The sequence below is a fragment of the Prionailurus bengalensis genome, chromosome B3 (assembly GCF_016509475.1).
Source record: "Prionailurus bengalensis isolate Pbe53 chromosome B3, Fcat_Pben_1.1_paternal_pri, whole genome shotgun sequence".
In the NCBI taxonomy this organism is placed as follows: Eukaryota; Metazoa; Chordata; class Mammalia; order Carnivora; family Felidae; genus Prionailurus; species Prionailurus bengalensis.
The window spans coordinates 62581753-62604715 of record NC_057355.1 but is presented as its reverse complement, the minus strand read 5'-3'; the positions used below and the strand labels follow the sequence as shown (position 1 = coordinate 62604715).

At 43.3% G+C, this 22963-nt stretch overlaps 1 protein-coding gene and 1 pseudogene across 2 annotated transcripts in view; both read right to left on the bottom strand.

The window, feature by feature from the left end:
• Window positions 1-33: 33 nt before the first annotated feature.
• PPP1R14D (protein phosphatase 1 regulatory inhibitor subunit 14D) overlaps window positions 34-22963 on the bottom strand; it is a 26651-nt gene continuing 3721 nt past the window's right edge. For both annotated transcript variants that reach the window (XM_043555638.1, XM_043555637.1), the window contains exons 2-6: window positions 22598-22729; window positions 12440-12718; window positions 786-869; window positions 563-595; window positions 34-357 (exon numbers count right to left, since the gene is read on the bottom strand). In XM_043555638.1, coding sequence (XP_043411573.1) covers window positions 292-357; window positions 563-595; window positions 786-869; window positions 12440-12694 — 438 coding nt within the window. In that variant the 5' untranslated portion in view covers window positions 12695-12718; window positions 22598-22729 and the 3' untranslated portion in view covers window positions 34-291. The remainder of the gene's footprint in view (window positions 358-562; window positions 596-785; window positions 870-12439; window positions 12719-22597; window positions 22730-22963) is intronic.
• Window positions 14655-15873, bottom strand: LOC122468761 (annotated as a pseudogene).

Sequence of the window (22963 nt, the reverse complement as noted above, 5' to 3'; positions counted from 1 at the left end):
CTATCCCTCAGGACAGATATGCTCCACACTCCATTCAGCTGGGGCTCCCAAAGGTTTTATCCACTTGGCTGCCAAGGAAAGTACTGGGCAACAGCCATGAATGGCTTCCAGAAAGCCTAGCTAACAGGAACCAGCTGTGGCTACACATACACAAGAGGTATCCAAATGTCCCTTCTCATCTTCCACATTCCTTGTCTTTGTCCCAGGGGACCATTTCCCTCTCAGCCCAGGATTCTGAGGTTCAGGGCAGGCCTGGCAGTGCTAAGGCTGCTGAAGGTAGTCTCCCAAGGCTTATTTCTGAGGCCGACTGAGTCTCCGGAGTTTCTTGAGTTGACTGAGCAGCTCAGAGATAAAAGACTGAAAGAGAAACAGGGATGAGATCAAGGAAAGGTGTCACGCTCACCCACCACAATGCCCTTCTTAATCTCCCCTGACCCCCTGTCTCCAGAGCTGGGGAAGGTGAGAAGGACCTAGCGCTAAGCCTTCCTCTCAAATACTCCTCTTCATTAGCTGCCTCCCCTCTAGGTCCCGCTTACCCCCAGAGCAGCAGAGCATCCCTTACCTCTGTGGGGCGGGGGCAGTTTTGGAGAAGAGCCTGGTGGAAAAGAACAAAGAGTGAGTCCCTGAGCCACAGAACTTTCCCACAAGCCTCCACTCAGCTTCCCAGGAATCCTCTCCTCTGAACTCGTTCTCCCCATGCCACTCAAGGAGGCAAAACCTGAGTTCCTGGGCTCCTCCCTCTCTAAGCTCAGCTTCCATTCCCCAACCCCAGGCCCACATTCTACCTCCAAGTGAGTCTTCTGTTCCTCTGTGGATAGTTCCATGAGAGCTTCCAGGTCAATCTCAGGCTCAGGAGGAGTTGGTTGACCCTGTTTGGGAATCACATGGGGCTCAGAGGGGCCTGGCTAGCTGGTGCTGGAGTGAAAGTTACTGTCGGGCTCACCCATCTCCTACCCTACTTCCATGTTCAGTCTGTCTCCTCACCTTACTCAGACCACATGTTCATTCTGCCATTCAACACTTACTGAATACCTACTATCTTCTATCTGAAACAGGGCTAGGGTTCTTTAAAAAGAGTGCCTGTTCAGGACACCTGGGTAGCTCAGTCGGTTGAGCATCCAACTTCGGCTCAGGTCATGATCTCACGGCTCATGAGTTTGAGCCCCACATCGGGCTCTGTGCCGATAGCTCAGAGCCTAGAGCCTGCTTCAGATTCTGTCTCCCCCCATCTCCCTCTGCCCCTACCGTGCTCACGTGCTGTCTTTCTCAAATATAAATATTTTTAAAAATTTTTAAAAAATAGGGGCGCCTGGGTGGCGCAGTCGGTTGAGCGCCCGACTTCAGCCAGGTCACGATCTCGCGGTCCGTGAGTTCGAGCCCCGCGTCGGGCTCTGGGCTGATGGCTCAGAGCCTGGAGCCTGTTTCCGATTCTGTGTCTCCCTCTCTCTCTGCCCCTCCTCCGTTCATGCTCTGTCTCTCTCTGTCCCAAAAATAAATTAAAAAAAAAAAAATTTTTTTTTTAAATTTAAAAAAAATAAAAAGAGTGCCTGTTTCATTTCAAAGGTGTATGCATGTTGTTGGTAAGGATCTAAAATGGTACAGCTGCTTTGGAAAACAGTTTTGCAGTTCTTTTTTATTTGTTTGTTTTGAGAGAAAGAGGCAGGGGCAGAGGGAGAGGAGCTAGAAAATCTTTTTTTTTTTTTTAATTAAAAAAATTATTTTTTTAATTCTTGAGAGAGAGACAGAGCATGAGCTGGGAAGGGTCAGAGAGAGAGGGAGACACAGAATCCGAAGCAAGCTCCAGCCTCCAAGCTGTCAGCACAGAGCCCGACATGGGGCTCGAACCCATGGACCGCAAAATCATAACCTGAGCTGAAGTCGGATGCTCAACCAACTGAGCCACCCAGGCGCCCCAAGGAGCTAGAAAATCAAGCAGGGTTCACACCCACAACTGTGAGATCATGACCTGAGTCGAAATCAAGAGTCGGATATTCAACCAACTGAGCCACCCAGGCTCCCCGGCAGTTCTTTAAAATGTTAAGTATAGAGTTGTCACCTGACCCAGCAATCCTACTCCTAGGTCTACTCCCAAGAGAAATGAAAACATGTCGACACAAAAGTTTGCATGAATGTTCATAGCAGTATTATTCATAATAGCCAAAAGGTAAAATAATACATATCTCCATCAACTGATGAATGGATAAATAAAATATAATGTAGCTATACAATATTGCTCAACAATAAAAGGAACACAGCATTGATTCAGACTACAACATGGATGAACCTTGAAAACATTATGCTAGTGAAAGAAACCAGTTACAAAAGGCCACATATTATGATTCAACTTGTATGAAATGTCCAGAATAGATAAATCCATAGAGACACAAAGTAGATTAGTGGTTGCCTAGGGTTGGGAGTGGTGGTGGTATGGAATGAGGTGTGACTGCTAATTGGCACAGGGTTTCTATCTGGGGTGATAAAATGTCCTAAAATTAAGTTGTGGTTGTATAACCCCAAAGATACTTAAAACTATTGGAAGTATACACTGCAAGTGAGTGATTGTATGGTATGTGAATCATATCTTAATAAAGCTGTCTTTAAAAGTTATCACAGTCAGGGGCACCTGGGTGGCTCAGTCGATTGAGTGTGTGACACTTGATTTCAGCTCAGGTCATGGTCTCATGGTTCATGGGTTCGAGCCCTACTTGGCATTCTCTCTCCCTCTTTCTCTCTGCCCCTCCCCTGCTGACACATGCATGTGTGCTCTCTCTCTCAAAATAAATAAACTTAAAAAAACAAAAGTTATTATAGTCAGTGAAATAATTTAAACAATAGAGTTTATAAAATTGAAAATGAAAGAAGCTCAAGGGAATGAGAAGACAAGCTACAGACTGGGAGAAAATATTTGCAAAGGGTGTATCTGATAAAGGACTATTGTCCAAAATAGACAAAGAACTCTTGAAACTCAAAAGTAAGAAAGGAACAACCCAACTGAAAAATCGGAAAAGATATGAACAGATAGCTCACCAAAGAATATATGCAAATGGCAAATAGGATATGAGATGTTCAACATAATATGTGAGTAGGAAATTGCAAATTAAGACAACAGTGAGATACACTACATACCTATCAAATTGGCAAAAAAAATCCAAAATGCTGACAACACAATGCTGATGAGGATGTGGAACAAGGGGAACCTTCATTCATTGCTGGTAAGAATGCTAAATAGTACAGCCACTTGGGAAGACATTTTGGCAGTTTCTTACAAAACTAAACACACTTTTACCATATGATCCAGTGATCAAGCTCCTTAGTATTTACCCAAGGGAGCCGGAAACATATCCATATAAAAACCTGCATAAAGATGTTTATAGCAACTTTATTCATAACTGCCAAAATTTGAAAGCAACCAATACATCCTTCAATAGGTAAATGGATAAATCAACAGCACACCCAGCCGATGGAATTATTATTCAGCACTAAAAGAAATGAGCTTCAAGCCATGAAAAGACTAAACGAACTGCAAACACATGGAATAAGTGAAAGAAGCCAATCTGAATTTGGCCAAACATATTGTATGATTCCAACTATACAACATTCTGGGAAATGCAAAACTATGGAGACAGTAAAAAGATCAGTTGGAATAATGGGGAAAGTGGGATATATAGGTGGAGCACAGAAGATTTTTAAGACAGAGAAAATACTCCGTATGATACTATAACAGTGGCTACATGTCATTACACATTCATCCAAACCCTTAGAATGTACAATACCAAGAATGAACCCTAATACAAGCTATGGACTTTGGGTCATTATAATGTGTCAATGTAGGCTCATCAACCATAACATTGCACTGCTCTAGTTGGGGAATGATAATGGGGGAGGCTATGCATGCGTGGGGACAGGGGGAACATGAGAACTCTCTGCTCAGTCTTCCTGTGAACCTAAAACTGCTCTAAAAATTAAGTCTAGGGGCACCTGGGTGGTTTAGTCAATTAAGCGTCTTGACTTCAGCTCAGGTCATGATCCCACAGTTCAAGAGTTCTAGCCCTGCATTGGGCTCTGTGCTGACAGCTCAGAGCCTGGAGCCTGCTTCAGATTCTATGTTTCCCTCTCTCCCCCTTCATACTCTGTCTCTCTCTCTCAAAAATAAATAAACATATTTATTTTATAAGTCTATTTTAATAAGTCTATTAAAAAAAAAAGAGATGTGGGGCGCCTGGGTGGCTCAGTTGGTTAGGTGTCTGAGTTCAGCTAAGGTCATGATCTTACGGCTGTGAGTTAGAGCACCGTGTCAGGCTCTGTGGTGACAGCTCAGACAGAGCCTGGATCCTACTTTGGATTCAGTTTCTCCATCTCTCTCTGCCCCTTCCCTGCTAATGGTCTGTCTCTGTCCCTCAAAAATAAATAAATATTAAAGAGAGAAAGAGAGAGAGATGTGAACTCAATGGCCAAGGTTTAATAAACTTGTGATTTTTTACTGCTTTATCAAGGGCTTTTTTTTTTAATATGAAATGTATTGTCAAATTGGTTTCCACACAACACCCAGTGCTCATCCCAACAGGACTTTCTTTTTTTTTTTTAATTTTTTTTCAACGTTTATTTATTTTTAGGACAGAGAGAGACAGAGCATGAACGGGGGAGGGGCAGAGAGAGAGGGAGACACAGAATCGGAAACAGGCTCCAGGCTCTGAGCCATCAGCCCAGAGCCCGACGCGGGGCTCGAACTCACGGACCGCGAGATCGTGACCTGGCTGAAGTCGGACGCTTAACCGACTGCGCCACCCAGGCGCCCCCCAACAGGACTTTCTTAAGTGAAAGTGGCATGGTGATAAAGAACATGACTTGTAGCACAGGTTGGTGCCACTTTTTTTTTTAAAGTCTGTTTGTTTGTTTGTTTGTTTATTACTCTCTACACCCAACATGGGGCTCGAATTCATGACCCCAAGATCAAGAGTTGCATGCTCCACCAACTGAGCCATCCAGGTGCCCGTGGTGCCACTTTCTTGATTCACACTGAGAGTCACCATTGTTTTTGCATTATCAGTACAAACGTCAACATAGTGAAAAAGGCAAATGACATCTCAATATTACTATGAACATAACCAGGAACCCTCTGAAAGGGTCTTGGAAACCCCCAGGGTCACCAGAATACACTTCAACTGCTGCCTCATTCATTTTTTTACTGGGTTCAGTTTTTTTCTTACTGATTTAAGAAGTCTCTTTTTTTTTTTTAAACTAGATTAGCCCTCACGTTCATTCTACATATGATGGAAATTTGTGTGTGAGGAAGGGGTTGGGGAAATATATGTGTTTACATATAGCTAAATGTTTATATATAGCTAAATGTAACTAATCGTCTTTTCCAGTTTGGGGGTTTAATTTTTTTTTTTAATTTTATTTTAGAGAGAATGCAAGCAGGGAAGAGGGGCAGAGCGAGAGAGAGAATCTCAAGTAGGCTCCACACTTAGCATGGAGTCCAAGGTGGAGCTTGATCCCACGACCCTGGGATCATGACCTTACCTGAAGTCAAGAGTGGGACACTTAACCAACTGAGCCACCCAGGCACCCCTTCAGTTTGGGTTTTGCCATTTCTTCTCCTTCTCCTTCTTCTAATGCTTAGCAAGTTCTTCTCATATGGATTTGAATAAATATTTGATATTCACCTTTACATTTTCTAGAGGTTTGATAATTTCACCTTTTCCTTTTGATTATTTAATCCTTTTTGACGTTGTTTATTTATTGATTTTTGAGAAAGAGAGAGACAGAGACAGAGAGAGACAGAAAGAGAGCAAGCAGGGAAGAGACAGAGAGAGGAGAAGAGAGACAGAATTCCAAGCAGGCTCCATGCTGTTAGTGCAGAGCCTGATGCAGGGCTCAAGCCCACAAGCTGTGAGATCATGATGTAAGCCAAAAATGAGAGTTGAACACTCAACCGATTGAGCCACCCAGGAGCCCCTGATTATTTAATACTTCAAGATCTATTTACTCAACAAATACATGTTCAGTGACTACTGTTATTAACCTGGCACTATGAACTTGGGAGCTTCAGTGAACAAAACAAAAATCTTGTCCTCAAAGAGCCCACATATTAGAGGCAGTCAAGAAGACAAATAGATACATATATAATAAGTACTTAAGCTGTATAATTTGTTTAACATTATTTGCGGGACTTTTTTTTTTATTAAAAAAATTTTTTTTAATGTTTATTTTTTATTTTTTTGAGAGAGACAGAGACAGAATGCGAACGGGTTAGGGGCAGAGAGAGAGGGAGACACGGAATCTGAAGCAGGCTCCAGGCTGTCAGCACAGGGCCCGACGCGGGGCTCAAACTCACGAGCTGTGAGATCATGACCTGAGCTGAAGTCGGACGCTCAACCGACTGAGCCACCCAGGCGCCCCATTTGTGGGACTTTTTAGATGATGGAAGTGTTCCATATCTTGATTGGGGTAGTAGTGGTTACATATGAAAAAGTGCATCCCAATGTACACTTCGAATTTTATTCTCTGTCAGTTATACCTCAATAAAGTTGATATATATATATATATATATATATTTTTTTTTTTTTAGGTTAAGAAAAAGGAAAAAGAAGCCTCACCTGCCCTCTCCTTCCTCCAACTGCCAACAGGTAACCACTGTTAACAGTTTTAGTCCTCCCATGCCTTTTTATTTATTTATTTATTAAAAAAAATTTTTTTAACGTTTTATTTTCTTATTTTTGAGACAGGGAGAGACAGAGCATGAACAGGGGAGGGTCAGAGAGAGGGAGACACAGAATCCGAAACAGGCTCCAGGCTCTGAGCTGTCAGCACAGAGCCCGACACGGGGCTCAAACTCACGGACCACGAGATCATGACCTGAGCCGAAGTCGGCCGCTTAACCGACTGAGCCACCCAGGTGCCCCTATTATTTATTTTTTTAATGTTTATTTATTTATTTCGAGAGACAGAGAGAGAGAGAGAGACCATGAATGGGGAAGGGGCAGAGAGAGAGAGAGAGAGAGAAAGAACCCAAAGTAGGCCCGGTGCTCAGTGCAGAGCCCAATGTGGGGCTCCATCTCACAAACCATGAGATCATGACCTGAGCCGAAATCAAGAGTCGGATGCTCAACTGACTGAGCCACCCAGGTACCCCTGCATGCCTTTTAAAAAATAAATAATGCTAGGGTTCTAAGTTAGCTCTTACACCCTAAGCTCTAGGCTTTCCTTTTTGCTTGCTTGGTTTCTAGCTCATCTGGTTCATCCTTCATTCATTTAATGCATATTTGTTGAGGGCATGCTATGCACCAAGTATTGTGATAAGTGCTGGGGCCATAACAGCAAGACAGACAGACATAACCCTGCCCTTGAAAAGCTTATAGTCTCCTGAAGGATACAGACAAGTGAAATGGCAGTTATAATACAGAGCGATAAGCACTCTGATGAGATACTTTGAGAACACAATGGAAAGGGAACATAACCAAGCCTGGGATTTAAGAAGGCTTCCTGGAGGAAGTGACCTCTAATCTGAGAACTGAAGGCTGAGTGGGAGTTAACCAGATATTTATTCTTAGTAACAGGGACTGAATTTATTCTCCCAAAATAAGTAACCAGAAAACTAGGGGTGCCTGGGTGGCTCAGTTGTTAAGCGTCTGGCTCTTGGTTTCCGCTCAGGTTGTGATCTCATAGTCGTGGGTTCAAGTCCCACAATGGGCTCTGTGCTGACAGCACTGAGCCTACTTGGGATTCTGTCTTCCTCTCTCTGCCCCTCCCCAACTGGTGTTGTCTCTCTGTGTCAAGAATAAACATTTTTTTTAAAGTAACTAGAAAACTAGAATATATATGAACACTGTTTTCAATCATTGGACAAAGGTTGCTCAGGACTACCTAAGAGAGAAGGGAAACAGATGAGACAAACTCTGTAATTGCCCTGTATTTCTTCCTAGAGGCAATTTCCAGACCACAGAGCAGAGAGGGAGGTCCCAAGGAGAGCACAGTGGTCTTGCGAAATTGATAGGACAGAGATCAGAGTTCAGGGTTGAGGTGGCTGGGAGTTGCTAGACAAAGTTCTGGAGAGGAGGATGTTATGAAAAGAGACCTCCAGAAATCTGCATAAAGGTTCTCTTGAGTCTTTGCTGTACACAAGATGCACATTCATAGGATAAAGCCTCACAAGCCCAGGTACTATGAGGCATCAAAGGCACAGAGATGAACAGTTCCCAGACCTCACACAGGACTGGGAGACAAATCAAGTTCCATCCAGTCAGAGTGGACAGTCATCACTGATCATTTAGGCATTCAGTAGAGACCTCAGAAGGGCCATACTTGACTAGGGGTTAAATTATTCTCTAGATTAAAGGATACTCTAGACTCAATGTAGCTTAAAAATAAGCTTCAGAAGGATCAAACTGAGCCACAAGTAACTAAACTGCCTATTAAAACAAGGCCCAATGCTTTAAAGGAAGAAAAAAAAAATCCAGTCAGTCAGTAACATGAAACTCATAAAATGTCCAGTATCCAGTCAAAAAAATCACTAGTCATACCAGAAGCAGGAAATATGACCTATAACCAGGAGAAATATCAGTTAATAGAAGTAGACACACACACATGACAGAATTAGCAGATGAAGAAACCATGAACATACTAATGAGAAAAATGAAATCTATGAGAAAAAAAACAAATGTGGAGCATCCAAAGATGACAAATACAGTATTTTAAATGAAAAACTTACTGGATGAATGGAGGTAATGGCATATTTGACGTTGCCAAAGTACAGATCAGTTGAACTTGAAGATACAGAGACAGAAACTAGCCAAAATGAAACACAGAAAGAAAAAAACCCGGGGGGGGGGGGGAAGGAAGAAGACAAAAGAGTCTTGGTGATCTTGGTATGATATCAAGTGGTCTAACACATGTGCATTTGGAATTCCAGAAGGTGGAGAGTGGGGCAGAATAGTAAAGCTGCACTCCAACTACTAGAATTCTACCTCTAAAAAAAGTATTAGTCTGACTCCCCAAAACCTTTTCATATCACTTATGATATTTACTACACGTATTTTGGATATAAGGTACATATATATTACTGAGAGTCAGATTACCATTGCAGTCCGGAGCTGAGAATATGGGCTGATATCATAATCCAAATATTCTTTCCTTAAAGTATTTTTTGAATTCTCAGAAATGAGTGGATATATCAAACAACCCCTGCTGAGATGAACAAATATGGTAAAACTGTAAGTCGATATTGCATGAAGTGGTTTCCTGCCAGATGCTGCCTGATCTGACTCCTTTCTCACTTTCACTCCATGTTCCATCCCCGTACTCCTGATCTCTCTGCCATGGGAACCAGCAATGAAGTAAGTCTCAGAGATGAGCTAACAAGTGTTTGTTTCACATATTTGTTAGCAATACTTTTTTAAAGTTGGAAATCTAACAGATTGTTTCTTAAAATGTCACCAAATCAGAAGGGCTGCCGGCATCAAAAAGCCAGTTACCACCAGGAAAAGATAGTGTCATAGAAGCTATAGGGAAGGAATGTTTCTTTTTGGAGGGGGCGTGGGGAAGAATGTTTCAAAACTCTAGAGTGGTCAACAGTATCCCCTGCTGATGTGTACATTAGATTTGGCCCCAAGGCAGTGATTGGTGACCTTGGCAAGAGCTCCCAATAGAATGGTGGGAACAGAAGCCAGGTTTCAGTGGTTTGAATAGTGAAAGGAAGGGGAAAGGTAAGTAAAGGATGTGAGTGTGGGGGCACATGGGTGGCTCAGTTAGTTAGGCATCTGACTCTTGATCTCGGCTCAGGCCATGATCTCACAGTTTCTGAGTCCAAGCCCCAAGTCTGGCTCTGTGCTGACAGCACGAAGCCCACTCGGGATTCTCTCTCTCTCCCTCTCTGCCCCTTCCAGGCTTGTGTGCTCACTTTCTCTCCCTCTCTCTCAAAATAAATAAATAAACATTTTAAAGAAAGGATGTGAGTGTGGACAAACTTTTAAGAAGTCTTGTCGTAAAAGAGACATGGAATCCTGGGTGGGATCTGGGGGGGGCGCATATTGTTGGGCAAGTCTCCTTAAATTTTTTTAGTGTTTATTTATTTTTCAGAGAAAGCGGGGGGGGGGGGAGGGAGGAGCAGAGAAAGAGGACGACACAGAATTTGAAGCAGGGTCTAGGCCCCTAGATGTCAGCACAGAGCCCAACATGGGGCTTGAACCCACAAACTGCAAGATCATGACCTGAGCCAAAGTCCGTAACCAACTGAGCCACCCAGGTGCCCCAAGAGTCTCCTTAAAATAGAACAAACTCATGAGTGTTTACATCCTTCCTTAGAAGCCAAATCCACACTCCACCTCTGGACAATAGGAGCTCTAGGGCCCCAAGTCTGTTTGTTTTGTTGAACCCAGACTTGGTTCCTCTGACGACAACAGAGCTGGTGCATACCCAGTGAGATGAGACAGGGCCCTCCAACAAGATAAGGTTGGAACCCATTAAACCAAACTAAACAAGTAGTGATGCATCCCTGGAATAATTCCCAGCAGTTCTATCCAAGGTGGGCATGTCAAGGAGAGCCTGGTGGGTGGAGACAGACTCTATATGGGTAGAAGTCGGGCAAGGTAAGCCTGAACACTGTTGCCTCCATCTCTGCCTAAGATGACCAGCCACCTGGGGCTTCCCCAGGCACTTGGATGCTTCCTGCTGAAAAGTGCTGGGATTGTGAGAGGAACTGCCACCTGGCACCTTTGGACAATTGTCATGGCAACTGCAGGCCAGGTATTTTATTTCGGTCATTGCTTGGGAGTGGTCCTCCCACGTATCCTGCTTTCAAATGTGATGAGCTCATTATTGTACAGCTTTCCCCCCTGCACTGATCTTACAAAAGCAGGTTCTTTGTCTAGTGTCTTTCTCCAGTGCCTGGAAAAATTTGCTCTGAGGTGTCTGAAATATGAGACTTTTTGTGCAAGTGTACCACAATCTGAAAGTGAAACTGTTCCAGAAAGGGAGGGTGCCAGCAGGATAGAAGGGCAGTAGAGGTGTTCTCCAAGGGCAGAGCAGGCCAAGAACATGTGCCTCTCCTGCTCACAGTTCCAGGGCATCTCCCTACACTGAACAAGTGAGCCCAGAATGCCACAGGGGACATGGTCGACACCTGGGCCAAACTGATACATGACCCAGTGAGCTTCACAAGACAGCCTGGGCCACATGCATCATTCTCCTCCACCCCCAATCACAGGGCCACTGACACAGCCCTTATCCGGAAGAATGACAAGCCCCTTGCCGCCCCAGAAACAAAAGATAGGAGCTGAGTCCAGAAGCAGAAGAAGAAAGGACCATGGTATGTGGACAAGACTCCTGGTCTCTGGCTTGGTGCAGTGGTTCTCAGCCAGCCACATGCTAGAATTAACTGTGGGGCTTATTAAAAGACCAGTGCCTGGAGCCCACCCTAGATTTAAAGTCAGTTGAGGCGCAGTCAGGTCATCCGGTTTTTTCTGAAGTACTTCAGGGCTGGAGAACCACTAAGCTGCCCGAGTAAGCGCCCAGGCTCTGCAGGCAGAGCTCCAGCTGCAGCTCCTGGTCTCCTGGTTTCCTAGTTGTATGACCTTGGACTTGTTACTCAACATCTTTAGGCTTCCATTTCCTTCGAGGTAAAAACATAGCTACCGAAGGGGGTTGTGGGGAGGGCCGAATGGAGTAACGCATGCCAAGTGCTGGGTGCAGTGCCTAACACAGAGTTAAGTGTTCAGAATGCTACCCTTGTTGCTGAAGCAGCAGTTGTGACTACTCTAGGATCCCGATTTTTAGTTATCTCAGGAGGAAGGTGCCACTTCTCATGACAAGGGGCAGAAAGCCATCCTTTTCACAGGGTGGAGTTGAGGGGAGTCCATCAGAGCCAGGGCCAAGGACTTATTCTAGTCCATTGCTGTCTGTTCTGAGAGGATGGAAATGTTCTACATGTGTGCTGACAGTGTGGTAACCATGAGCCACGTGGGGCTACTGGGCACTTGAAATGTGGCTAGTGTGACTGAGGAAATGAACCTTTAATTTTATTTAATTTTTATTAATTGAAAGGCAAATAGCTACACATAGCTATAGTCCTGGACAATGTAGCCCTTGACACGTATGTGTGTTCAGGATGAGAGTAAGTCAAGACATGAAGTAAATAAAAATCGCTCTTGTATCTCATTTGAGCTTCACAAAAGTCCTACAAAGGAGCTATGACAGGCGTTGATAGGCTCATCTTGTGGATTAGGAAACTAAGTCTCAGGGATGTGAAAAGACCTGGCTCAGATTTTGAAGAGAGTTACAGGTAGAGCCCAGACCAGAGGCAGGCAGGTTTCTGGACTGCAAATCCACGTTCACTTGTTGGGAGCAGCTTTCTCTCACATTGGCCCTCCGGCTCCTCCTGAGGTGTCCCAACAGGCTCTCTCCCAGGCCCCTGGTGGCCTCCCACCCTGCTGGTAGCACTCACCTGGAAGAGCTCCTGAATCTGCGCGTCCACCCACAGCTCCATCTCCAGCCAGCGCTGGAGCTGCCCCCGGTCATACTTCACCGTCAGCCGGCTGGGTCTCCGGGACCTGGGTACTTTGGAGAAGTCGGGGTGGGACTTTGACTCTGAGTCCGTGGATGACGTCCTCCTCCTCCCAGAAGTCCACTGGACCTTCTTACTTGGGTTCTCCCCATCAGGGCTGGGAGATGTGCAGGAAGTAGGGCTTGAAGACAGCATGGAAGGATTGGCGTGAGCAACAACCTGGGGAAAAACGGCCAGTCAGAGCAAGGGTGTCAGGGAAGTGAGGAGACGGAGAACAGAGGGAGAGGCCAGCAGGGAAGAAAGGAAGGAAGAGGAGGGAGGGCCAAGTCTCCGGGAGGGGCGGAGGGTCAAAGATCAACAGGACTTTCTCTGGTGCTGGGAATGCCAATCTTCTGGCTCTTAGCTGCCAGTGAGTGGCACTCCCGAGCTGTGCCCCAGCCCTCCTCTTGTGCAGCTGCCGTAGCCCAAAGTGATATAAATTTCAGATAAGCAAAGGTCAAGAGGGTGCCAATCCTCAGGAGGAAGAAGGGATCCTTGGGTTCTGAGGGGTGCAGGGCTCTGATTCAGTGCTCTATGGCCAGTTCTGGAACAGGACCCGAATCACACTCACCAGAGAGCACTCAGCATCTCATCTTCCTGGGACTAGATCCACCTGGGCCCTGAGGAGCTGGCGTCAGATGGATCCTGCAGGAGCAGGGTCCCAGGCAGGTAGGAGGTCCTGCTCAGAGTGTGGCACTGGTAGGGGTAGAGTCTCACCGCAGATAGTTACGAGGCATGGTTATTTCTGGCCCTCTTAGGGTCAGTACCCTCTTGTGTCTGGGTGTGTCTGAATGCGAGCTGCATTATGAAATATGTAGGGGAAGAGGTGCTCCTCTGTCAGCCTGGCCCTGTGCTTGCAAAGGTAAATTTATCAAGCTTCTCGCCCATGCCCGTTCCCCAGAGGCAACTGCTTAGGAAGCCATATTTTCATCACATGACCCTCCCCAGACTCAAGTCCTTCCTGACACAGAGAAAACCCAAAGACCTACCTCCTCCAGGTGTCAAGACTAACAGTTTTAAACACACAGTACCTGCATTCTAAAGGAAGGGTATGTTTGTTTGTTTAGTCTTTTGCAACAAAAATATTCTAAACTTTTTAGAAAAGTTACAGAAGAACACTAATTTTTTTAAAAGATGAACAGCTCAGAAGGACAAACAAATGAAAAATGAAAGTTTCTCTCCTCTCCCCAGCTCTACTCCCCAGAAGCAATCCCATCAACAGCTTCTGTTTTTAATTCTCCTGTAATCACCATTATCCCTTTGTGTAATGTCATATATTTGTCCATTTTAGATAGCATCTCTTGTCTCCTCAATATGAATGATGGGAGATTCATCATCCCCGTTTACTTTCCACATTCCAATTTTTGTTATATGGATATTTTTCTTTCTTTTTAATTTTGAGATTTTTTTCATTTGAAGGTAAATCTTGATGCTATTAAATTTACAAATATGCTAATTTAAATGCCCAAGTATTTATCTAAAACACATATTGCAAACATACAAATATCTATTCTCTCCACATGTCAGAGTCCATTCATTTCATGGTTTGGAAATGCGGAGAATAGATTCCCTTAAACTGCAAGTCAGCAGGTGTTTCTTCACAGTTAACGTTAGCAAAATTCATTCAAAATAGTAATTAACAATGACCTTCTTCTTTACTTATTAACTCTCAACTAAACACCTTCAAAACTGTATTTTGTTAAAATTTCTGTACTAAAACGTAGAAAAACTGAACTACACAAATATTGAAAAGTTAAAAATTCCTTAATTTTTATTCCTGGGATTACTACCCAATTTACAGGGCAATATACCTCAGGTAACGAAAAGAAAACGAAAAAGCTACAACAGATAGAAGACCTCAGAAATGTACATGTAATTGACACTACATTGCCTTCATCAATAGCTGCACTTTTTGCCAACTGTGGCTATGACAGTCCTGAACAAGAAGGGGTTCCTGTTTAAGCTGCAGGAACTTTTCTGACTATGGAGCATCATTCCTTCTGTGGCAAATTTTTACAGTTCCTGTAATGCACTTGGGACGACTGTCTCAAAGTAACCTGTCAGCTTTCCTGACAACACCTTGCTCGCTCTCCTGCTAAGAACTGTAGCCCTTTTCTTCTGAAAATTTTTAGAACCTCCTGCTACCATATCCACCACTTCCACCACCAGATCCATAACCACCACCATAGGGACTGCCCGACCTTCTTCCACCAAAACTGCCCCCTTTCATGGGTGCTCAGCTTGGTTGCTGTTGTCCACTATAATTTCCAAAATCATTATAGTTCCCACGACCACCATAGTTACCACCTCCAAAATTTCCTCCTTCATTGTAACCATCATATCCTCCACCACCACCATCATACCCACTGCCTTGGTTTCCATATCCTGGTCCACCACCACCATAGCCTCCTCTGCTACTATAACCAGGACCACCACCACAGTTGCCACCATCACCTCCAAATCCATTATATCCACCATCACCTCCTCCATATCTACCTCTGCTGCCACCACCTCCACCGTAGCCTCCTCTTCCACCAAAGTTTCCTCCACGACCCATAAAGTTGCCAGATCCACCTCCACGACCTCTTTGTGATCCAGCAGACTGGATCTTGTTTGGAAAGGGCCTTTTCCACTTCACAATTACGCCCATTAATAGTGATGGTATTTCTGAACAATTTTATCAACTGTATCATGATCATCAAAAGTTACAAAAGCAAATCCTCTCTTTTTTCCACTCTGCCTGTCCTCCATAACTTCTATGGTTTCCATCTTGCCATACTTTTCAAAGCAGTCTCTCAAATTGTATTCTTCTGTATCTTCTTTAATACCACCAACGAAATTTTTCTTCATAGTTAGATGGGCACCAGGCTTTGCAGAATCCTCTCCAGAAACAGCTCTCTTTGGTTCCACTGCACGTCCATCACCCTTGTGTGGTCAAGCACACATGGCTGCATCCACCTCTTCCACGCAAGAGTAAGTCACAAAACCAAAACCCCTGGAACGTTTTGTTTGGGGGTCTCTCATCACCACACAATCTGTAAGTGTGTCCCATTTTTCAAAACGTTCTCATAAACTATCATCTGTAGTTTCAAAGCTCAAACCACCAATAAACAGTTTTCTCAACTCCTCTTGTTCCTTTAGATCATGGCCCTCCTCCTGGCGGTGGCAGTGACAGCAGGAGTCGGGCTGGGGGCAACCGGGTGGCAGTTTTACCTCCATCCTGAGACCAGACTCGTCTCTTCCAACTCGAGTTCAACACAGGATCTTGTTTATATATTTCTTTTTAGGTCTCACAGTAGTTGCCTTTACAATGTTGAGTTTCTGTTTCCAGGGTATCGATTTCAACCACCATACACTGAGTAAAGAGAGCTATAGATAAAGGCCAATAGATGAGTCTTTAATGATGAAAAACTTTGGGGCTCTAAGATGACAGAGTGGGGGAGGTATTTGAGGGCTGGAGCCCAGGAAAATAGCCTGAAAAAGCCCAGACTTTAGAGGAAGACTGCCAGATGTGAGTTCAAACTCAGTTTTTTGCCCTGCATTGGTTTTATAACCCTCACATTTCACAACCTCTTTGAGTCTATTTTCTCATCTGCAACATGGGGCTTTGGGGGAGGAATAAATGAGTTGATAGATGTAAACATGATGTCCAAAACAGAGTCCCTTCTTAGTAAACATCCATTCCCTTCCTTTGCCTCGTCACTCTCCCTGCCTTCCTGGTGAGGCTCCAGGCTTCACGTCTGCCAAAGGGTGGCCCAGGGATTTCTCCACAGTGGCTTCCCTCCTGAGCCTCTTTGGAAGAGGGTGGAAATGAGTGGTAGGGGGGCCTCTAATATGCAGCCTGTAGACTCAGCTGTTACTTTGATGACCTGTTACACATAACAATGGCAAGCATTATTATGATAGTTCCTCCATCCTATCTTCTTGAAGAGTTTGGGAGCCCTTTCAGGAAAAGGAACCAGATCAGAAGACTCAACGAGTTTTGTTCATTAACCTAGTCACTTAATAACAAAGATTTTATGAGCTCATCTAGCAGGCCAAGTGTTATGCTCAGTACTGGAGATTGGTGATCCAAAGAAACACAGTCCCTGCCTTCATGGAACTTAACAGTTTAGTGTAAAAATAAACAAATATTCATCAACTAATCAAATGTAAAGTTGCAACTGTATTTAGTTATCTGGAAAAGAAGGTAAAAGGTGCTATATTGAGGGTGTGACCTAGCAAGTGGTAGCATTTTGAACTGAGTTCTTAAGGATGAATAGGAGTTAACTAGGCACAGGGACCAGCAGGAATGGATCTGGCAGAAGGCAGGGCAAATGCAAAGGTTCTGTGGCAGGAGGGAGATGTCGAGTACAAGGACTAAAAGGCCAGTGGGGCTAGAACAGAGAGAGGAGGGAGGAAATCGTGAGTCATGAGGCAGAGTGGGTAGAGGTATCTACACAGGGCTCTGTAATCCACATTAAGGAATTTTGTCTTTATCCTAAGAGTACTGGAAGTCACAACAAAATCTTACGTAATAGTGGTGGGGTAGGCTGACATGTTCAAATTTAAATTTCCAAAAGACGGAGAATCAGAGAGTGCAAAAAGCCTGAAGGAGATCGGTTAGGAGGCCACTGCTGTAGGGCTTAACTGGAGGAGGTAGTGTTGTTGGTGGTGAAAAGGGTATAAAGGGACAGATTGGAAAGCTATTTAGGGGATCCTAGTTAATAGAACTTGGTGATGGATTGGGGACACAAAATATGCAAACTTCATAGACACCTACACTGCGACACAGACAGGTTCATGCATGGAGCCTCTGTGAGCCTATTTCCTCATCTGTAAACTGGAGGTTGTGGAGATTTTGCAAGAGCATGCGGCATGACTCCTGCGAGGCTCAATGGCACACAAATGAGTTATGCCCATTATTTATGTGTAAGGCTCCTTACTGACATTCTTCCATTTTTGCATTCACACACAGCTCACTGCCCTATGAGCATCACCATGCATCAATTAGTTTGCCTGAGAAAAGGGAATCATGCCCCAAGATAACATGGAAAGAAAAAACCACAAGGACAGCAGGGCCACATCAGGGTGGGTAAACAAAGAGGGTGCTGCCCTGGGCAGAGGTGAGGGTGTCTGCCTTGCTTCCCTGGCCTACCCTAAATCCAGTGGGGGGTATAAAATGGGCAACAGGAAGATATCATCAGAACTATGCTCTTCTTGGGGCTCCTGGGTGGCTCAGTCAGTTAAGCAGCTGACTCGGTTTTGGCTCAGGTCACGATTTCATGGTTCCTGGGATTGAGCCCTATGTTGGGCTATGTGTTGAGAGAACGGAGAGTGCTTGGGATTCTGTCTCTCCCCCTCTCTCTGCCTCTCCCCCACACTCACTCTCCGCCTCCTCAAAATAAATAAACTTAAAAAACAAAAAGAACTAGGCTGTTTTTAAATGTCTTTTCTCTTCCTCCTCTTATTAAACATTTTTTTTAAATTTTTTTTCAACGTTTATTTATTTTTGGGACAGAGAGACACACAGCATGAACGGGCGAGGGGCAGAGAGAGAGGGAGACACAGAAACGGAAACAGGCTCCAGGCTCTGAGCCATCAGCCCAGAGCCTGACGCGGGGCTCGAACTCACGGACCGCGAGATCGTGACCTGGCTGAAGTCGGACGCTTAACCGACTACGCCACCCAGGCGCCCCAAACATTTTTATTTATAGGGGGACCTGGCTGCTTAGTCAGTATAACACATGACTCTTGATCTCGGGGTCATGAATTCGAGTCCCATGCTGGGTGTAGAGATTACTTAACTAAAAAAAAAAAAAAAAAATTTATTATGGAAGAAAAACATGTTCATTTTAGAAAAGTTTCTAAATTCTCTTTTCTTTTCTTTTTTTTAGATTTTATTTTTAAATAATCTCTACACCTAACATGGGGCTCGAACTCACAACCCTGAGATTGAGAGTCGCATGGTCCTCTGACTGAGCCAGCCAAGTGCCCCAACATTTCCAAATTTTCTAAAACATTAAAAATTCCTCACAATCCCACCACATAAAACCATGACTGCTAACTTCTGGCAAACTTTGAAAGTTTGACATTCTGGCAAACTTCTTCTAGTCTTTTTTCTGTGCACATGTAACATAGTTAAGAAAATGCTAATATACAATATATAATTATTTGGGAAACTTTAAAAACTATTATTATTATTCAAGAAATATGTTTAAAGATGACATGTTCATTGTAGAAAATTTTTAAATATAGATAAAGAAGAAAAGTATAAATGATCTGTTTGGTATGTTTATTTTTCCTTTTTCATAGAGCTTTGCTTGTTTTGGATTTCCATGAAATTAGATCATTTTGTAACATATGCAAGCCATTTTATAATTTTATATCTTTTGAATACTTTTATTAAGTAGTTTTGTACATATCTTTTTTTAAATCTGCAGACTTTTTCAAAATTTGGGCCATAAAAAAAATTGTAGACGACGACTCAAAGTAAGAAATTAATTTAATATCATAATGCATACATATATAAACATGAAATGAAAATTTTCTTTTTATTATTATTATTTTTTAAATTTACATCCAAGTTAGTTAAATATAGTGTAATAATGATTTCAGGAATAGAATTTAGTGATTCATCACTTACAAATAACACTCAATGCTCATCCCCACAAGTGTCCTCCTTAATGCTACTTGCCTATTTAGCCCATCCCCCCACTCACAACCCCTCCAGCAATCCTCTGTTCATTCTCTGTATTTAAGAGTCTCTTATGGTTTGTCCCCCTCCCTGTGTTTATATTATTGCTTCCCTTCCCTTTATGTTCATCTGTTTTGTATCTTAAGTTCCACATGAGTGAAATCATATTATATTTGTCTTTCTCTGACTGATTTATTTCACTTAGCGCAATACCCACTAGTTCCATCCACATAGTTGTAAATGGCAAAATTTCATTCTTTTTGATTGCCGAGTAATACTCCCTTGTATATATATGCCACATCTTCTTTATCCATTCATCCATCAATGGACATTTGGGCTCTTTCCATACTTTGGCTACCACTGATTGTGCTGCTATAAACATTGGGGTGCATGTGCCCCATCAAAACAGCATTCCTGTATCCTTTGGATAAGTACCTAGTAGTGCAATTGCTGGGTCATAGGGTAGTTTTATTTAAAATTTTTCAGGAACTGCCATACTGTTTTCCAGAGTGGCTGCACCAGTTTGCATTCCCACCAACGATGCGAAAGAGATCCTCTTTCTCCACATCCTCGCCAACATCTGTTGTTGCCTGAGTTGTTCATGTTAGCCATTCTGACAGGCGTAAGGTGGTATCTCTTTGTGGTTCTGATTTGTATTTCCCTGATGGTGAGTGATGTTGAGCATTTTTTCATGTGTCTGTTAGCCATCTGGATGTCTTCTTTGGAGAAGTGTCTATTCATGTCTTCTGCCCATTTCTTCACTGGACGATTTGTTTTTAGGGTGTTGAGTTTGATAAGTTCTTGATAGATTTTGGATACTAACCCTTTATCTGATATTTCATGTACAAATATCTTCTCCCATTCTGTAGGTTGTCTTTTAGTTTTGTTGATTGTTTCCTTCACTGTGAAGAAGATTTTTATGTTGATTAGGTCCCAATAGTTTATTTTTGCTTTTGTTTCCCTTCCCTCTGGAGACATGTCAAGTAAGAAGTTGCTGCAGCTGAGGTCAGGGAGGTTGTTGCCTGTTTTCTCCTCTAGGATTTTTGATGGCTTCCTGTCTTCGGTTTAGGTCTTTTGTCCATTTTGAGTTTATTTTTGTGTATGTTGTAAGAAAGTGGTCCAGGTTCATTCTTCTGCAGGTCACTGTCCAGTTTTCCCAACACCATTTGCTGAAGAGACTGTCTTTTTTCCATTGGATATTCCTTCCTGCTTTGTCAAAGATTAGTTGGCCACACATTTGTGGGTCCATTTCTGGGTTTTCTATTCTGTTCTATTGAACTATGTGTCTGTTTTTGTGCCAGTACAATACTGTCTTGATGATTACAGCTTTGTAATAGAGCTTGAAGTTTGGAATTATGATGCCTCCAGCTTTGGTTTTCTTTTTCAGGATTGCTTTGACTATTCATGGTCTTTTCCAGTTCCAAGCAAATTTTAGGATTCTTTGTTCCAGCTCTGTGAAGAATTCTGGTGTTATTTTGATAGGGATTGCTGAAATGAAAATTTTCTTATGAAGAGAAACTTACCTTTATTTGGATATTTTTAACTCTATTTCATTTTTATTTTTTCAAATGCTAACAGCAAGTCAGTTTGTTTTCAAGACTCACTAATGGATTCCAACCTCTTCCATTAGCAACAATTCCATGATACAGTTAATCCCCTATCATTAGATATATGGATTGCTACCAGTTTTTTGCCATTATAAATAGTACTGTTCTGAACATCCCTGTAACTATTCCTTTGTTAGCATTCCATGATTTTTCTTTTCCCTTAAAAGAAATTTCTAGAGGTGGGGCTACAAGGGTGTGTAAAATTTTAGGGGAGTTTGACATTTATGGTCATATTAGCTCTCTAAAAAGTTGTACCAAAGAAACTGTTTATAGTTTGATATCCTATTTTTTTCAGTTAACGAATACGTTAGTCATATAAAGCTGCATAACAAATTATCCCAAAATTTTACAGCTTAAAACATTAAGTATTTATTTATTTTATTTTATTTTTTAATTTTTTTAATGTTTTTTTATTTATTTTTGAGACAGAGAGAGACAGAGCATGAACGGGGGAGGGTCAGAGGGAGAGGGAGCCACAGAATCTGAAACAGGCTCCAGGCTCTGAGCTGTCAGCACAGAGCCCGACACGGGGCTCGAACTCACGGACTGTGAGATCATGACCTGAGCTGAAGTCGGACGCTCAACCGACTGAGCCACCCAGGCACCCCAAAACATTAAGTATTTATTATATCACTGTTTCAGCAGGCGGCTTGGCTGGCTCCTCTGGGTAAGGGATTCTCAGAAGGCTGCAAGTCAGGTGCTGGCAAGGGCTGTTGCTCAGAGACATTAATCCCTTGCCACAAGGACCTCTAGAGGACTCCTCGCCACATGGCAGCTACCTTTCGCTAGAACCAGGGCATGAGAGGAAGGTGGCAGGCAAGCAAGGTAGAAGTCACAGTCTTTTTGTACCCTAATCTAGGAAGTGACATGCCATGACTTTTGCTGTTTTCTATTCATCAGAAGTCAGTTACTAGGCCCAGCCACCCTCAAGGGGAAAAGATGACACAGGGCATGAAAACCAGAAGGGCTAGACAACTGGTGGCAATTTAGAAGTCACACTGGAATACCGTGTGGGCATTTTTGCATTAGTATAATTCTTTTTAAATGCCCCTTTAAGAGGCGCCTGGGTGGCTCAGTCGGTTAAGCATCTGACTCCGGCTCAGGTCATGATCTCACGGTTCGTGAGTTCGAGCCCCGCATCAGGCTCTGTGCTGACAGCTCAGAGCCTGGAGCCTGCTTTGGATTCTGTGTCTACCTCTCTCTCTGCACACCCACCCCACCAGCTTGCACTCTGTCTCTATCTCTCAGAAATGAATAAACATTAAAAAAAATTAAAATGCCTCTTTAAGGCTGTAGTAATATCCAAGAAGATCTGTCTCCCTTAAATAAAGATTGAACCAATCACAGTGGCCTCACCCTGAAAAGTATTGCATTACTTTCCCCAAAATTCCTTACCAAAAATTATTGGTTCTACATTATCAAGAGAATTCATGGGCTTTGACTTAGATAATTAAAATGGAAATTTATTTCTAAAATTTATTGTTTATTCGTTCCTGGGTTTTGTCACCAAAAAATAAAATAAAATAAAATAAAATGTATTGTTTATGATCACTAAATAATTAAAACCAAAATTTAATCTGTAAATATATTATTCTTCCATTTCAGTTATTATTGCCACATAACAAACCACCCCAAAATACAAAGACGTAAAACAAACATAGCCATTTATTTACTCCCAGTTCTGCATCTTGGGCAGGGCTTGGCAGGTGCAGCCAGTCTCTGAGGGGCAGCTGGACTGAGGTTAAGGATAGAAGATGGCTTCACACAGCTACTCACCTGGGGTGGCTTCAAGATAGCTGTACTCCTCTCTCTCTTCCTTCATTGTCTCACATCCTCCAGGGGCTTGCTCTCTTCAGGTAGCCTCTCGCTCCTGCAGGGGAGTCAAGCTTCTTTGTGTCACAACTGGTTCTAAGAGGGAAAAATGCAAGCCGTGTGGCTACAGCCCGGAAGTCACAGGGTACCACTTCTGCATGTCCTGTTGGTCAAAGCAAGTTACAGATTCAAAGGGAAGGGAACACAGATGCCACCTCTTGGTGGGAGGAGCAGTGTGCATATACGGGAAGCTGAAGTAGGGTCTACCACCTTTGCTGGCCATCATTGTAGACGACCCACCACACCTACTGATAGAAACCACCAGATCAC